Below are 14379 nucleotides of genomic sequence, written 5' to 3'. Positions count from 1 at the left end.
ATTTTGGATAGCGAAAACATTTTCCTCAGCACCAAAACCTCATGCATCAACAACAACACAGTGATGCTGTGCTGTGCTGTGTGCATCCTGATGGCGACAAATTCAACAATTATTTCAGTGTGGAGCAGGATGCAGGCAGGTGTGGGGGGGGGTGGGGGGGAGGAGGCAGCATAGTGTGTGAATTTCTAGTTTGTCACTTTTGTGACAGCCTGTGCAGTGGAGGCTCACATGCTGATCTGGACTAATTATGTAGTGGCGGAAAGGGGGTCTGTCTCGGATGCAGAGTGTGATAAATACTGCCACTGCCGCAACTGTCAGACAAATATCACGCACACACACACACACACACACACAAGTACAATTACACGCGCACACAGACAAACACTTACATACTAACACATACACACAAGTGCAAATGTGCGCGTGTTTGCAACTTGCATTCACACAAAACAGCAGTGCTGGTGACGGCTTGCCCCCCAACCAACACACAGGTTTTCAACAATGAAGTAGAAAAGCTCTTTGTTTGCAGATGCTTTTTCTGCCTTTCTCTCTCTGTCTTTTGTACTTCTGGTTAAGAATGCACACAAGCAAGAGAGGGAGATAAAGAGGAAAACACAGTCAGTCAGTTTTTTTGATTCAGTGTGTTGGAGGTGTCAAAATTTGCCTTGTAGAAATTTCAAATATTTTACACCGAAATTAAGAGCACGATTTACTAAACCGGGTATGGCATTAGCTGACCATATACACGGAGGCAAAAAACTATGACGATGTACAGTATAATTTACTGCATCCTCACTTAATGTAAGTTGTTTTATTTAAAGAAAATTCACTGGATCACAGGACCCCTGACATTCATAATATATTGTAAATCTGATGCAAATTAGAGAACATCAACATTTAACTTTTTGCAGCGGCATATATAATTATGCATATACAGTATAACAATGCATAATTATAAACATCCACTTTCGTACGCGTACACATACTGACGGATTAAGTAACGTACCTCCAGCAGACTAAGGTGAACTCCCACAAAGTATGGCATGGGGGCACTGTGGATGGAGAGATGAAAACAAATCTGTTAGCAATCAATATCAGATGGTTACATGCAGTAAATAAAAACTTTTGTAGGCTACACCCTTATAACACATTTTACAAATCTACCTGAAAAAGTTAAAAAGCTTGATGGGTACTGAGGGTACTCTTAAAATTATTCAATAACTATTACTACTACTATTACTATTGATAATCTTTCAAGTTATTTATCAAAAAATATCAAAAAACAACAGCTTATTAAATGTTTCCTCTGTTTTATATAAATGTAAATTGTCCTTAGGGTTTATGAGTTTGTGAAAGACATGACCTGTGATATAACTTGTGACTGCAATTTGTCATTTTTAACATCTCACAAACTAAATCATTGATTTAAAAAAAAAACAACCCAAAAACAATCAACACACCATTCAGCAATGACAAAAAACAGTAGAAGATCTAATAAAGATACCAGCTATATTAAAAGTAAAATATATTTTACCAGCTGCTAGAAATTCTGTAACAAATGTTGAAATGCAACAGATGTGCATTAGATGTATTGAAAATATACAGAACTGTATATTTTGATTTGGCTGTGCATGTCATAACAAACATAAGCAAAAAAAAAAAACGATCATCATCAATATGTCGTTTTTAAACCCAATTATATTACAGTGTTTGAAGGGCAGGGCTGCTGAACATTATTTCCCAGAGAACCAGCATCACTCTCAAAATGGGAAACACTATTAGATTAACTGGTGTGTGTAGCAGGGAAACTGATCTGGTGCTACCACACGAACAAGTTTTGTCTTAATTCTGCCTCCGATGAGTAGTTTTAGTTTTCAGTCACTGATTTGTGCTTTAAACTGTTAATGAATTACAATTTAAAGTGTTTCCATACATTCAGTCAAAAACAAGATCTACCATCTACCAGTAAGCATTAATCTATCAGGAAAAAATTAAAAATACTAATCGTTCTTACTACTACAACCTAAAGTATTATGAAGATAAAAACAATTAATAACAACAATGAATCATTCTTCAAGACATTTTAAGGAGTTTTTCCTCTTGCAAAATGGATGATCAGTGACTATTTTTGTACTGGTAGTTTCAGAAAGTAATGAACTTGGGATACTAAAAAACTAAAAAGCTTAAGTGTCATATGTTTTCTTTTTACATAAAACCCAATGTTTTGTATGGTTATTATCATGTCATTCTTATTTTATGTTCTATTTATCTTCATATTGAAAATTCATGTTGAATCATAAAGTATGTTTCTTCTTTAATGATTGTCAGCCCATCCCACCAAGATGCATAAAATCAAAAGTCAAATAATATAAACCATTTTTATGATGACATTTACAGAGGCAGCAATAATTGGATAGATTTGGGTCAGAGTATTCCTGGCCAGAATGATTCAGAAGCCACAGGCTTGTAATCAACTTAGTGCAAAAGAAAAACAAACAGCAGGCCTGTAAGGTCTGCGTCGCTGTTTTCTCCGTTTCATGAATATACAGTACTCACTTCCACCAACATTTACACAGATAGAGACATGCTGCACATAAACACACACCAGCATATTCAGCAACTCAAATGTACTGTACATACACACACATATCATCTAATATAATTAAGTTATCTAGTGCATGGAGGACACCCCTGTGATTAAATAAGATAATGATGAGTCTTCACAGAGTGTTGAAAATCACATTTTACTGTCAGTGATGAATAGCTTCTTAAGGCTGATGTGTCCCTCATGGTAAAGCACTGTACTGTATGAGCTATCAGCACTGATTCGACAAAAAACAGCTCCTTTTACGTAAGCCGACTTCCCCGCTGTGTTTTTTTTTTTTTTCCTTTAAATATGTACAGATCTGAAGTTGACCTGAACACATGTAGATTTGAAGATGAGATGTTACTTCTGCTCTCCATTCAGTTTCGCTCAAGTCCATTCAGATTTGTTGGACTTATGTTGGATGGGTGGTAATGAACCCCTGAGAGGGCTAAGATGATGAGAGAGTGGTGCTAGCACTGGCATGAAATATGGAGCAAGGTGATCCGGGGCCGTTCATTATGTTGAGGGGCCACACAGGAGAAGGAGGCGCACCATGAGAGGAATTGTGAGAACAACTCGAAGAGCGGGTGGGAAAATGTGTGAACATGTGTGTCTGCACTTTTACACCGAGGTTTTAGCGGCAGAGCTCGGTGCATAACCGGAACACATGGCATAATGTGTGTGTTTACGTGTCAACGTGTCAGGTGTGTGTGTATGTGTGCATGTGTGTGTGTCATGAGGTGGCTTGAAAATTAGAGGAAGGAAGAGAGAAAGTGGCAGAAGAGAAGAAGGGGAGGTGTAAACATTTATTACGATGATAGTGACGTGTGTGTGTGTGTGTTCATACTGTATATGTCAATGTGTACGTGTACGTGTGTGTGTGTGTGTGTTTCAGAGGTGGTCGGCCTTACCAGCAGTAGTCCAGAAGATGCGGGGGCAGTACAGGGATGAAGATGTGCTGCCAGTACAAAGGAAAGAGCAAAGCAGCCGCACCATGGACACATGCAGTTAACTACAGAGAGAGAAAAAGACGGGAGGACAAACTCAGCATAACTTATCATGGCGACACAAAAACTAAGAAAAGACAAAAATGCCTTTCCACACTGTATGTTAACTGGTGGTTTCACATTTTTAAACTCAAAGTTTGTTTGATTTCACTTTCAAGAACTGTGCCAAAGAAAGAACAGCATCAAGAAGAAAAAAGAATAAAATAAATTTGAACTAAATACTTTGCTTTTCTTCTTTCTAATAAATTTCCATAACTTATTCAACTATATTTCTACACTGCTAGGCTCTACAGATAAGCAAAGCCCTCTTTCCATCCAAACAATATCCCGTTAATATCCTGTGTAAAAAAAAAAAAAAAAAAAAGAAGTGTGATCAAGGTTACTGCTGTTGTGAAGGTTTTTGTTGATGTGTCGATATACTACATGTTTGATTTCAAGGAGTTACCCTTTAATATGGATCACAATCAAACAATGTCAGCAAGAACATTGTACACTGACATGTCTGGTGCTGCTGTGATGAACACACAACTTGCAAGCTATTGTTGAAGGAAAAGAGAAGAAGAAGAAGAGTGAAAAGCTGGAGATCAACCAGCTGACAGCAGCCTGTCTTTAACCTCATAACAGGAGCACAGCAAAGGAGAGAAAAAGGAAAAGAGGTGAGAAGAAAAAGTATTAAACGTCAGCAGTTGCTTTTGGTGGGTTATCTCTGCATGAGTTCTGACACTATTGCACATGATTTTAGGAAGTGTATGATTAATTGTTAATTAATTTAATGTGCAGAATTGAGCCAATTTTGAACACAAGAAATTAAACAAAGCTCGGTGTTCATAATAAACTGCTTTTCAATTCAATGTCAAAGTAAGAATTGTGCTCCGACCTGCACAAATACAATAAAAGGAGCCAAAAAGATTACTGACAGTAACCATAAAAATCTAAATTATCTCAACCACTATGACTAGGATATTAGGGTGAAAAATATGGAATAATTAACCTCTTTTTTTTAACAAATAATGAGAAGAAATCACAAGAAGATGACATCCCTTTTCAAAGGAGCTCACTACATTGTCAAACTACCACTGCACATAAAATTAAAGTCATTGTCTTCCATTGTCTTAAAGCCAGCATCCCCCTCTTGACATCCCATCTCATGAAAACTCAGCTATAGTAATGACCTGCAACACACGCACACACACGCACGCATACACACACACACACACACACACACATGGCAGGAGAAAGAGGCGTTAGCTCATCCCCCAGATTAAAATAACATGATTAAATATGGAAAGAGAACAGAGGTCTGAGGGGCTCCTGCGGGACTTCATTAGGGCAAATTGCCAAAGAATGAAACATGAGTTAGCCAAGAGAGACTGCGGGCTAGGCCAATACCGCCGGGACCCCGGAGCAGCAGCCGCTGTTATACTGCTGCAGCTTCACAGTCAATGTGTGAAGCGGACACACACTATCACACACACAACTACCAGGAGACCCCCTGCTCACTGACACACAAAGTGTCACAATTGACCGGCCAAAAGCGGGTGAGCTTGGCGGCTGAAAACCACCGCTGCCAGAGAAAGAGAAAGAGGGCCCCACCCCTCACAATCTACCCTAACATCAAGCCTGGACATCTGAAAAGCTCACAACAGAAAGTGTGTGTGTGTGTGTGTGTTTGTGTGTGTGTTTGTGTGTCAGTTCATGTGCCTCCCTCCCTGCATGTTTGTTTTAACTGCATTCATTTTTCATATCGGCTGGAAAAAAAAAGCAATGATCTTTTTTTATTGTCTCCGTGAAATCTCTCACACACCCAGTCCCACAATAGTTAGGACTTAATCAACATTTAATTGGTGTCTTGCTCTGTGTATCTGAATATGCATATTTCCACTGCCTGCCGTCTTCAAATAAAACACAACAATGCCACGCTCCTGTCAGGATTAATTCCCTGGCAAACAGTTTGTTTTTTTGTTAATTCTGAGAGTAAATCAATGCTATGAATATTAATGTGTGAAAGTGAAGCACTTGGTGGAAGAGCTACTATCAAAATCATCACACCCTTCTCCCTTTTCCAAAGCGATGACGGTAAGGGGCCATTAAATTGTGATGAAGAGAGGTCAGCAATCTGGCTGCGGGTATACATACACACATACATACACATGTGACACGCACGCACACACACACACACACACACACACTAAGCGGAGAGCCAACAGGCGAGTGTATTCCTCCTCTGGGAGTGCGAGACAAGCCCCAGCCATTCGCTGGTACCAGGAGGTAATGGCACAGAACACCTCGCTAACCAACTCCAATTATCTCCACCAGGCCTCAAGGTGAGCCCCCCAACTGGCATGATTTACTCTCAGGTTGAAAGGGAAAACAGGAGTCTCTCTCTCTGCTTCTCTTCTTCTCAGGCCGGGTGGCTGTCTTGGGGGAGTTGCCTGAGAGTGGAGGGGGGTTACTGAAACTAAGATAATGATTTATAAAGCAAATCTAGATTTTTGTTTTCTTTTATTTGCTATCTCCAAAGCGATGGAGGTGGCAGTGAGCCCGAGATAAGGTAACTTGGTGAGAACTCCAGAGGAATAGTTCACATATTTGCCTCTCTAATTCACCTTAATACAAATCCCTGTGTCCTTGTTCAGATTTTACAGGGAATGAGGCAAAAAGTAAAAAGAAGATAAATTGGAGAAAAGAGAATTCGCACCCCTCTTTTTTTTTCTTCATTTAGAAAGGGGGGGCTTCACATGAGAGTGGGTCATAAGAGGCTAAGGCTGATAAAATATTTGCCAGGCTGATAAATAATAGATGAGTGGAGCCAAATGGCTTACACGCTCCACAAAAGACCTGGGTGCTTAATATTCCATTCAATGGAGAATCACAGATACAGTCCCCAAGAACAAATACAGGATTAGGTGCTGGGTCCAGTCCTCAGGGACCAGGGCTCTGCCCGGTAATGAGGGGCTGCCTGCCTCTCACACTGTGTGTGTGTGTGTGTGTGTGTGTGTGTATGTGTGTGTGTTCCCTTCCCTCTGAGAGAAGCTAACCGATTATACAGCGACAGCCTGCTTCAAAAAGCAGTCAAGGTCTTTGGTTCTGCCCTGAGAGCTTTCTTAGTGCGCTGTAGCTGAGACAGAAAGTGTCCACACTAACACTGGTTTTTCCAGATCCATTGAATGGGACTAAATAAAGGAGAGACAGAAAGAGAGAGAGACAGAGAGATATAAATACAAGAAAGAGAGGGAGTCAAAGTGGGAGAAGAAGGAAGAATGAATTTGCATTGCAGCTTTGAAGTAGGTAGCATTCCACCTAAGCTAGAGGTCACACGCCAGTGTTGTCAATTATAGTGTCTAGGTGTGAGTCACTTGCTGTTTTCCAAGTCTATACTTCTAACTAATTGTATACAGAATGTAATATATATTGAATGTCTCAGTAGGCTGTTCTTGCAGTTAGTATACAAAAAATAACATACTAACAGGAAATGATGCAATACACGCAAAGACAAACATTAATCAGACTGTGACTTTGGAACGTCACTAACAAGTAAATCTCACAAGTTGACATCAAAATGCTTTTGCACAGATTTAACAGCTGTTTTACCACTTCACCATGTGCAATTTGTTTTAATATTTTCTAGTTGTGAGCAGCTGAAGTTTTTCTTCAGTTCTTCATGAACTGAAGAAGCCTTTCAGGTGAGAGGAGAAACATCTTCAAGAATCTAAAGCAAGTCCAGCTGTCCTTGACTTAGCCCTTCTGGATATCTAAATTCAAGCATTTTTTAGTATGCATAATGACTTTAATACTTAATTTGGTCACTTTTCAGGTGTGACCACACTACATACCAAAAATCCTGCTTAGAATAAGTAGGTGGTATGGAACTGGGATGCACCAAAAAGCAGAATTATGACACAACTGGCAAAAAAATTGTTAATTACAGGTGGGCAGCTACCCTAACTCATCTGGCAGCTCACAAGCCATCAAACAGCTCTCTTTATTTATAGATTGTGTTATTCAAAATACCTGCGTGAGTAGCTACATAACCCTTCAACAGTGAGATTTCCTTAAAGAGCTGGAGCCACCGGGGACTTCAGATCTTCTCAACACTGCAGATTCTGTCAGTAAGTGGTGTGTTTTCCACCCACTCCATTCCTCTTTACCTGAATAACTGGACATGTTTAAGTGAAAAGGGAAAAAAAAGGCTACTGTGGGGGCCAACAAACACAGCTTTCACAGATTTAACATCTTTCACATATAAAAGAGTAATACAGTGGAGATTAAGCCATTTTTCTAGAACCAAAACTCATTCCCTCTGCTTACACAGTCTTAGTTGAAAGAACTTATTGCAAATGTTAAATTAAAGTGAGTGCAGAGTGCGAGACAAATAGCTCCTGCTGCAGGCGATGTAATTCAATTTGACAGGAGGAATGGTATCAACAGTCGCTCTTGACCTCCTCACACCAGCCTCAAACGCTCATTTCCCCTCTACTAGATTTTCCTTGCAACTCTGTCCCCACCCACTCTCCAAATTCAATCCTCCCTCCTCCGTTCCGTGCCTCATTTTCATCCCATTTCTTCATTTCTTATTCTGTTTTCCTCCTCTCCTCCTGCTGTCCTTCTGTCCGTTGCCACCTCTCCCTCGTTTCTCAGGCTGGTTTATCGCGGTGTTAGCCTTTCCTTCTCCCCTCCTCTGCATAGAGTAAGTCACCAATTACCCACGCTTTTGCTTTTCCCTCTGTTGACAAACACCGGTGTCAGGCCCGGCACGACGCAGGTGTGCCATGAACAAGTAGGTGGCACGGGGAGAGAGAGAGATAGGGCACACAGGACGCCGCGGGTAACAGCTAACGCCAGGCCTCCCACACATGCACACGCAATCACTGAATCTCTTGCAGGAAGACATAAGGCATAAGGCACAAACACCTGTGAGTGCAGAAGACACACACACAAACAGATGCATGCAAAAAAAAAGGACACAGACACCCACGACATGCACATATGCACATTCGTGGTCACGGCGGCACGACACACACACACGTTAACTCAAACACATGGCATGAGGCTGAGATAAGTCTATTGAGGGCAAGGAGGGGAAGGAGGGGGGGAGAGGATGTCCCGATGTTCTGCAGATGCCCGACAACAGAAAGACACATTAAGACACCCAGTAAGAGGGAAGCAAAGTCAAGAGAGAAAGAGAGGTGTAGCCAGAGTGAGTGAGAGACAGATGGACAGAAAATCATATGTCAGAGAAGAAGAATAACTAAGATAGAGAGAAAGTAGAGAGACAGAAAGAAGTCAGGAAAAGAGAGGAGTGGAACAACAGAGGAAAAAGCAGGAAACAGAGAGACAGCTGGCACTCTAGGGCATGGTGGATGGATAGCTCCTTGTTAGCATAGGCCTGACAGGCTGATGAGACGGCTGCTGTCAGCCGGTGCTAGGGCCAGGCTGTGTGAATTTGGGCGATAGGCCGGGCAGAGGCTGGGCTCGAGAGCTGGGGGGCCTCGGCAGATGAAAGACGTGGAGGGTGGTGGGGCAGCGGTGGTGGTGGTGGGGGTCCTCCCAACTGACTAGTTAGAGGAAGGGCCGATGCAGTCCTATTATACGGCCCTATGACAAGGCTGCACGCTCGGCTGGCTCCCGCCCCTGCGCCACCGCCGACCGGCCTTTTAAAACAGTGGTACCATTCACCTCCGGTCACGAAACAGCAATAAGTCAACTGACGCATTGTTGTAAGATCATGATTTATTCCTTTGCTGTTGGCTGCTTGCGAGACGCGCCAGCCATGTACCGACAGACTGACACACTGGGTTCACCGGAGGCTTTAACACAGGCAGTACCTAGAGCAGGCAGAATAAATGCAGTATATATCTGTGTGTGTGTGTGTGTGTGTGTGTGTGTGTGTCTTTCTCTCCCTCTTTCCACTTTCTATTCCCTGTTTCTCTCTGCTTGGCTGAGAGGCTGGACAGGCGGAGGTGGTGAAAAGCAGCTGGATGGTACTAACGATGTTACTAACAATACCTTCTCTCATACATCCTCTATCTGTGGCAAGCAGACTATAGAAATATTACCTGTCCATCCAGTGACTGCTAACACTCACTTTAACAAACATTTTGACAAACTCTGACGTTAATTATATATTTCTCGTACTTTAAGATATTTGATCACATGACAGTGGTGTGGATAATGAGCCGGGCTCTTTGCAGTTAAGTATGTAGAATCATAGCAGTCATTTCCACTTGAACCAGGAGGTCAATCTACCCAACAGCGAAAAATAACGCATCACAGGAGCGGTAATAACACTAGGCCTGATAGTAATCCCAGTGGAGATGTGAAAATACCTTTGTACTACACTGCTTGACATATACAGCTACCAAACCAAAACACCCCTCCCTGAGGAAGATGGATGGATAGACAGATGAGTGGATGAAGGATTGCAGAAGATGAAAGGCTTACAGAGGTAAAGGTCTGACGTGGAAGCTCTTAAAATATCCTGTCGGCATATATTTGTTAAAAAAAAAAAAAAAACAAGGCAACATTTGTCTCCGTGCTGCAGAAAACTGTAAATCACAGACAAAAATCACCCCCTCCCCTTGCTAAAAAGAAAAACACCTTCACCCTCGAGTCTGATAATTTACATCGTGTAACCCTTGTGTCACAGCACAGTTTGTTGCCTAGATCCTGAGCGGAGGTGCTGCTGGTCTGAGGAGCAGAGAGGAGACAGGTGAAATTCTCTGAGGGCTAGGTAATTTTTTTTTTTTTTTACAGCTTCTCCTGATTATGGTTCCTGTGGGAGACCTTGGGTACCATTCCCTCCAGCACCCATCACCACCGCAGGCCCCTCCGGCTGTACAGTGTTCTGAGTGTTCTGCAGCCTTGTAGATACAGAGGCAGGACCAGCTACACTAAAGATACAGATAGGATTTGGATGACATCACTTCCCTCTCCCATCTCATCTGTCATAAACATTTGGCTCTGCCTCATCAGCCACAAAGATAAGAGCGGGAGGATGGAATGAGGAACAGAGGAAGGAAGAGGGGGAGAAAGACACACAGAGATTTCCTCCCTCATAGAGACAGACAGAAGTGGCTTTAAATTATGTGAGAGATTTAAGACATGTAATAACGGATAATTTAAGACTTTTCACCCCAATAATATTTTGCAGTTATAAGACAAACAGTCAAATATAATCCAGCGTTAGTGTGAATTACGCAGCTTGTCAAAGCATGGTGATAGTGTGGCTGTCTGACTGCAGGATGCCCAGGCGGGGAGGGGGTGTGTGGGGGCAGACAGATCAGTTGAACTCACTCTGCACAAGTAGCATAGCCATGTCAGATAAATATTCTCAACGTACTACTTAGGGTTTGATATCCTGCTGGAATATTGATGAAGAAACTCATGTTCAATCAAGGAAAGAGTTCCAACATTTGAGCTAAATCGGTATCTGAATTCCATATGAAGCCATAAATGGTAACAGTGACTCTTTTTGATTGTAAATTAGCAATTTTCTTCTTGTACAATATCATTTTTTGGATGCAAGTGAGATATCCTACAAGGAACCTACATTATCTAACATCACAGCATAATATGTTATGATTGAAAGCTTCACCTTAACTTGAATTAACTGTATAGGAAACTTATGTGAGCACAGACAACAACGTTTTGAAAACCAGAAATATTAACTGAGAGAATGACTTGGAGGGAATGGACTCACAGTGCTAAGCTTGCTTGAGGTAATGATGATGCGCCGTTCGTGCAGCATACTGGCATAGAGCTGAAGCATGTTGTTGACATCCACAGCCACAAAGTACTCTGTCAGGTTCCTCTGGAAATAGACAAGAACAGAAGGATATGCAGGTATATAACAAACTGTCCTTGCACAACTTGCTTATAGTAAAAGTGTCAACGCCACAGACAGTAAAAGTACCAGAGTGTGCCATAAAGAGAGACATACAGTGCTGGCTGAAAAAGGACTTGGACTTCCATCTCTGCACACACTGCCATAAAATTAAATGGATAAGAAATACAGATTTTAAGAGGTTAAGAGCTTTGTGCCTTTAATCTATCCGATTTAGTCACTTTTTTCACAACAGATGTCAAAGTTTTGTAAATTTGCCTGATTAATAGTTTTCATCTAGTGTCCCATGCTGAAAAAGACAAGAGATGCTTGACTTGAACTACATTTTGAATACAAAATCAACAAAAGACGTGTTCAATTTGAATCCTCTAATCCCCGTGGCAGTCACTGAACTTCGGCATTAAAGGTATAAGCATCACAGGAGATAAAGCTGAAACAAGAGGATGGTGCAATAATTTCAAAAGGTGACAAGTGTATCTGATTAAATACGATTAGAGGCAGAGATGTTTTCAGAAGAGAGGGATATCTCTTTATCTCCTTCTGTCTCTTTTTTCTTTTCTTTTTCCATGAATACTTACGCTCTCAGGGATAGTTGGCAGTCCATTGATATCCGGGGCGATGAAGTAGGAGTGCTGCGAAAACACAAACATGCAGGAGAAAGAAGAGGGAAGGTCACAAGTGAAGCATACCACTCACACAGAAGAGAATGAGGGGAACATGGGGGAAAAGGGCCGTTCACTTTGTTCTATGATTTATGGCTCATCTTCAGCTCTGTCTATATGAATTGCTGAGCTGGTGTCTGAACTGTGGCAATGCTTTTATCAGGCCTACAGAACAGAGAAAGCTCAATAGCAGCTGAGCTCCCCATAGACACAGACTGGGGTGATGTCTCCGGTGGAAAACTGAGTCTTTATTTAAGCATTAAAAAGGCTTGCGGAGCACCAACAGACAGACAAAAGTATATGTGCACATGAGCACACGTGTGCATCCACACACATACACACACACACACAGGTTGTTTAGAGGATCACAGGGCTGCCTGTCTCACTTTGGGAGAGCAGGGCAGGTTCAGTGTTCAGATCAAAGGGGCCTGAGAGAAGTGCTGTTTGGAGACAGGTAGACAAACCACCAGCTGAAACACACAATTGTGTCTCTCACACACACTCCCCTGTATCCTTAGTACACCTGCGTTTCTCTAGGCCTTCACTCGACCATCTGTTGCAGGTCTTCCCTTAAATCCACTGTAACGTCTACAGTGGATTTTTTCACACTGTGAGCACAGAATTTAAAGTGCAATAAAAATTCATTTTGTTTACTAGGACTGCACAGGTTCTTAACTAGTGACCACAATTTACTTGTTAATTCAAAGTAAATAATGAACAAATAACGTCAGATTATTACAAAGTGTGTGTAAGAATTTATTTGTGGACCCTGTGGCAGGAAGAAGAGCATCCAACACTTGAGAGTTGGTTGCAAAACAGCATTGCATTCATGACCGAAGTCTGATAAGAAATGATTTTTTGTAGTTGTTTTGTAGTTTTCAGTCAATCTGCACAGTAATACATTACATCACAAACAACATGCTTAAGAGTGTGCAAACACAAGGAGAGCCATTCAAAATCAGCAGCCTCACTGAAACCACCAAGAAAGAAAAAATACCTCCGATTAGAGAGATATAAGAACATAGAGAAAAGAAAAAGCCCATCAGAATCAGACAGAGAAGATCCAGAAATGCACAAATCGACTAGAAAAAAACACCCCAAACCCATCAGCTTTACGTGTCTAACAGGTTTGTGACAATTCGATTAACACCCAAACCAACTCACTTGATTCAGTGCCAGTTTGAACAATGCTGGATTAACCCTTACCTTAGACATCATCAAGCTAGCAGACAACATTATCCAAATAACTACAATGGCCGTGCGCAGGTTTTACAATAGCACATGAAGTGCTGCTGGTTGATATTTTTCTAGAGCCTGACAAATTTCTTTAAATTTTATATTCTTTCAGCAGTGGGAAATTTCGACCTACAGCCTGAAATGTGGTAAATTTTCATTAGCATCAGTAAAAAGACTGAGGGTGACAGTGTTTGAGCAAAGAAAACACTACCAGACTGTAATGATTAAACAATGGCAGCATATAACCACTTAGTTTTCATCTGTGGTTGACATTGGAACGATGAGTTTAATGTAAAACAAACTAAAATATTTCACTCCCTAAGCGCATGTGTATTAAGTGTGAAAAATTTGAAAACAATTATCATGAGTAAACAATCGCCATATTCCCAGAGGAGGGTCATTGTAGTCGAGCGAAAGCTTGGAGGAGATAAAGATGCAGCGCAAACAAACACTAAACTGGAACCAACATCCAAGGCTTTGTGTTTTTTAATTGTTTTTTTTTTTTTTTTCCTGGGCAAAAGATATATACGAGTATGAATATATGATTTGTCAACTCCTACGCCCCTTCTTTACGGTGAATGTTTCAATTACTGCAGCCATATTGTTTATGTATATTTGCACAGCTGCTACTAAAAGTTTATAAATGTATCTAAAAATAATTTTCGGTGGAAGGTCCAATTAAACAGGTCTATAGTTTACTTAAGTTATTAGACTGGAGAAGAGGTTTTCTTCAACCCCATTTTTAATGTGTTTATTTTAATGTATATCAGCTGGTGACAAGAGTGAATTCTGATGCTCTGCACCACTGTATCCCCTATTTCATGGGATACTTCTGTTTACTTTTTAGTTTATACAGTAGCTAAGAATCAGGGGGAGGCTAGTGAGCATCAGAGCTAATGGTTTACTGTGAGACCACAACCACTACTGCATAAATTACAACAAAAGATACTAGATAGTGAAATATACAACCCATCATTAGTGGCTTATAAAGTGATTCTTTAGGAATACAAATACATAGTTATTGATTCAAAAAAAGTGATAGAA

At 41.1% G+C, this 14379-nt stretch overlaps 1 protein-coding gene across 3 annotated transcripts in view; it reads right to left on the bottom strand.

The window, feature by feature from the left end:
• Window positions 1-14379, bottom strand: part of dennd1b (DENN/MADD domain containing 1B) — a 108499-nt gene that overhangs the window by 42599 nt on the left and 51521 nt on the right. For all 3 annotated transcript variants that reach the window (XM_044361525.1, XM_044361527.1, XM_044361526.1), the window contains 4 exons: window positions 12016-12069; window positions 11294-11404; window positions 3499-3599; window positions 1007-1052 (listed from right to left, as the gene is read on the bottom strand). In XM_044361525.1, the coding sequence (XP_044217460.1) occupies window positions 1007-1052; window positions 3499-3599; window positions 11294-11404; window positions 12016-12069 (312 nt within the window). The remainder of the gene's footprint in view (window positions 1-1006; window positions 1053-3498; window positions 3600-11293; window positions 11405-12015; window positions 12070-14379) is intronic.

Source organism: Thunnus albacares, chromosome 9 (genome assembly GCF_914725855.1).
Source record: "Thunnus albacares chromosome 9, fThuAlb1.1, whole genome shotgun sequence".
In the NCBI taxonomy this organism is placed as follows: Eukaryota; Metazoa; Chordata; class Actinopteri; order Scombriformes; family Scombridae; genus Thunnus; species Thunnus albacares.
The sequence above is the reverse complement of the archived record's forward strand: the minus strand, read 5'-3'. Positions and strand labels throughout refer to the sequence as shown.